Source organism: Peromyscus leucopus, chromosome 15 (genome assembly GCF_004664715.2).
Source record: "Peromyscus leucopus breed LL Stock chromosome 15, UCI_PerLeu_2.1, whole genome shotgun sequence".
NCBI classification, from domain to species: domain Eukaryota; kingdom Metazoa; phylum Chordata; class Mammalia; order Rodentia; family Cricetidae; genus Peromyscus; species Peromyscus leucopus.
This window is the reverse complement of record NC_051076.1, coordinates 30,456,535-30,460,571: the sequence shown is the minus strand read 5'-3', so window position 1 is coordinate 30,460,571 and position 4,037 is coordinate 30,456,535. Positions and strand designations below refer to the sequence as shown.

The window sequence follows — 4,037 nt, the reverse complement described above, 5'->3', positions numbered from 1 at the left end:
ATAACTTTGCAAATCCTGTTCCTTCACCCTGAGGTCGTCACTATGTAGCAAGCGCAGGACTGTTGTCATGAGTATTTTGTCAAGAATTAGGCTTTCCATTTCTGTGGCAGAGCTAGGAATCTTAAGATGCACATGTCTTATATTTCACAAAGTCATAAAAATCTACATGGCTTACCCCTGTGGCTTATTTCTCAAAATATAAACCCTGTTTTCCCTGAGTCATGGGATTAAGAAGAAGGGAGAATGGGAAGAGCAATCCATTATCAAAGTAGTTGATGAGTTTTAAGTAAAAGTGTAACAGAAAATAGATGTTTCAAGGAGTCTTTGCATGAATCATTGGGAAATCTATTTTCCACAGTGTAACTCAAATACATATTAAATACAGCATGCAAATATTTGTTTATTTTTGTGTGTATAAAAATGCAATGTATGAATTTCCAATGTATCACGGCAGAATTAAATGATCACTTCAAGATACCTTAGTAACCAAAAAAGAATTTTCAGGAAACAACTGTCATTAATGTATGTGCTATGTCAACCAAAAGACAACGTCAGGAAAACATCCTCTCAGATGTGAGATTTTGAGGGGGCAGTCTCAAATGTCTCATTGTCCCCCAAGGAACAGTTTTCTTGTTTATTGTCTGTTAAAGAACAGATTTTATTTCTTGATACCCTTATTCAAAAGTTACTGACTAGAAGGCCGTTCTAACAGAGACACCTACAAACATACAGAGTGTCGCTCTCTCCAAAGGTCAGGTGTGGCAGGCAGGCCTGGCAACTTGCTAAGAGGACAAATGTGGCCTTGTTGTGAGAATGGAATGGTACCTGCCTGCCTGTGGAGGAACCAGGGCCTCCAAGAAGTCTCAAAGTCCAGATTTCTCTCTTGTCAAGATGATGTCACCACACAATTTGTAATTCTGCTGGTGAGTACATACTGCATGTTTTACCCAGGGATGACAACAAATTTCATCCTCTTTCTGGTGCTGGAAGACCGGGACTACATATTTAAGATTTCTAACTGATAAAAAGACCATTAAAAAAGTGATACAATTGCTTACCAATGCTTGCAATGTTTCAAGGTTGAGATTTTTTATAATTATTTTATCACATCAAGTGTTGATACCCCTAAAAAGTTACTATACCTGCAGTTTGGTAAGTTTGATCCTTTTTTTTTGTGCACGTGCAAAAGAATGATTTACACATACACATGTATCACACTGTGGCTTTGATTTGCATTTTACTAACAATGGTGCAAACTTGGCCACTCATTGTCATAGTATCTATTCAAGAATGCTAACCACTGTTTCATTGGGTTAGTTATTCCATATCAATTACAGGATTAAAAAATATACCCTAGGCACAAGTCTTTGTCAAATCCATTTGTTTCAAATTGTGCTTCCAATTTGTGTCTTCTCTCATCCCTTAAATATATCTTTTGGAAAACAGAACTGAGTTTGAACAAAGTTCAGTTTTTCATTCTTTGTTTTTCGAGACAGGGTTTCTCTGTGTATCTTTGGAGCCTGTCCTGGAACTTGCTCTGTAGACTAGGATGGCCTTGAACTCACAGAGATCCACCTGCTTCTGCTTCCTTAGTTCTGGGATTAAAGGCATGTTCCACTACTGCCCGGCTAGTTTTTCATTCTTTAAGGATTAATTTTTTTTTATCCCAATTAAGAAATCTGGCGGAAGTAGCCGGAGCGGGCGGGCGGCAAGGCGAGGCGAGAGCTGCACAGGGCCCTACACGGCCGCCTAAGCATGTCGGACTTGGACGAGTTCGAGCGGCAGCTCAACGAGAATGAACAAGAACGGGACAAGCAGAACCGGCATCGGAAGCGTAGCCACAGCCGCTCTCGAAGCCGGGACCGTAAGCGCAGGAGCCGGAGCCGAGATTGGCGTAACCGGGACCAGCGCAGTGCCTCTAGGGACAGGCGAAGGAGAAGCAAACCTTTGACCAGAGGCGCTAAAGAGGAGCACGGTGGGTTGATTCGTTCCCCCCGCCATGAGAAGAAGAAGAAGGTGCGTAAATACTGGGACATACCACCACTTGGCTTTGAGCACATCACCCCAATGCAGTACAAGGCCATGCAAGCTGCGGATCAGATTCCAGCCACTGCCCTTCTCCCCACCATGACTCCTGATGGTCTGGCTGTGACCCCAACGCCGGTGCCTGTGGTTGGGAGCCAGATGACCAGACAGGCCAGGCGCCTCTACGTGGGCAACATCCCTTTTGGCATCACTGAGGAGGCTATGATGGACTTCTTCAATGCCCAGATGCGCTTGGGCGGATTGACACAGGCCCCCGGCAACCCAGTCTTGGCTGTGCAGATAAATCAAGACAAGAATTTTGCCTTTTTGGAGTTCCGTTCAGTGGATGAGACGACCCAGGCCATGGCCTTTGATGGCATCATCTTCCAGGGCCAGTCATTGAAGATTCGAAGGCCTCATGACTACCAGCCGCTGCCTGGCATGTCAGAGAACCCTTCTGTTTATGTGCCTGGAGTTGTGTCTACTGTAGTCCCAGACTCGGCCCACAAACTGTTCATCGAGGGCTTGCCCAACTACCTGAATGATGACCAGGTGAAGGAATTGCTGACATCCTTTTGGCCTCTGAAGGCCTTCAACCTGGTCAACGATAGTGCCACAGGGCTCTCCAAGGGCTATGCCTTCTGTGAGTACGTGGACACCAACGTGACAGATCAGGCCATTGCGGGGCTGAATGGGATGCAGCTAGGGGACAAGAAGCTGCTTGTCCAGAGGGCGAGTGTAGGAGCCAAGAATGCCACGCTGAGTACTATCAATCAGACACCTGTGGCCCTTCAAGTGCCTGGCCTGATGAGCTCTCAGGTGCAAATGGGCGGTCACCCGACTGAGGTCCTGTGCCTCATGAACATGGTGCTGCCCGAGGAGCTAGCTGTTGGACGATGAGGAGTAGGAGGAGATTGTAGAGGATGTACGAGATGAGTGCAGCAAGTATGGGCTGGTCAAGTCCGTTGAGATTCCCCGGCCCGTGGACGGCGTCGAGGTGCCTGGCTGTGGAAAGATCTTTGTGGAGTTCACCTCTGTGTTTGACTGCCAGAAAGCCATGCAGGGCCTAACCGGCCGCAAGTTCGCCAACAGAGTGGTGGTCACAAAATACTGTGACCCTGACTCTTACCACCGCCGGGACTTCTGGTAGAGGTGGCTGGGGGAGGGTGGGGGCAGGGCTGGCTGGGGGCTTTCCCCCACCTGTCCCCCCCTCCTTTTTCCCCTCGCTGAAGATGATGGGCAGAGGAGTGATAGCTGAATGACAGCCGGCAGCAACTGGAATGGCAGCAATTAAAGGGGGCGAGGGGCGGGGGGCGGGGGGCGGGGGGCAGGAAGGGGCCTGGGCAAGTGCACACAGGCCCACACAGACACATGCACCCACAGACACAGAGGGAAGAGGCTGGGACAGGGCTGTGTGCACAGCAGGGCGGGTAGGACCCCCACAGCCCCGTCCCAGGCTGCCTCCTCTATCCCTGACACCCTCTCCTCCCCCTTTCCCATGGTAGGAACATAGCGTGTTTATATTTTATGGTCAAACTATTTTGAATTTTGTTGTCTGGCCCTCAGTGCCCTGCCCTCCCTTTGCAGGACCACAGCTCCCGTCCTCTGGCTTCTGGTCCTCCCTGTTCTCCACCCTGGTTTCTTAAGTAGTTGGTTCTTCTCTTTAGTCTTATCCTGACCCTCAACCCGTGGTCTCCGTCCCGCCCCTCTTCTCTGTGGCAGTTTCATATTTGCTAATACGAATTTGCTCATTAAACATTTTGTTGTATTTAAAAAAAAAAAAAGAAATCTTTGCTTCTTCTCCAATTGTGAAGATGTTTACAATGAGATCTTTTGCAATTATGTCTAGCATTGGTGAATGTGGTCTCGAGTATGAAGTTGGGGAAAATGATTGAGCATGACCATTCAATTCAGTAAGCACTATTCATTGAAAATTTCATTCTCAGTACACACCTGTTATTGGCATGTTTGTTAAACCATATGTAACTGAGTCCTTTTCTAGCTATTCATTT

The 4,037-nt window shown here is 47.5% G+C and overlaps 1 protein-coding gene across 1 annotated transcript; it reads left to right on the top strand.

Moving 5' to 3' along the window:
• Positions 1-1,692: 1,692 nt before the first annotated feature.
• Positions 1,693-3,274, top strand: LOC114690011 (splicing factor U2AF 65 kDa subunit-like). Its single transcript, XM_037211289.1, is given in 2 exon segments — positions 1,693-2,910; positions 2,912-3,274. Coding segments are annotated over 2 exon segments (1,419 nt in total). The 5' UTR covers positions 1,693-1,755; the 3' UTR covers positions 3,176-3,274.
• Positions 3,275-4,037: the final 763 nt, after the last annotated feature.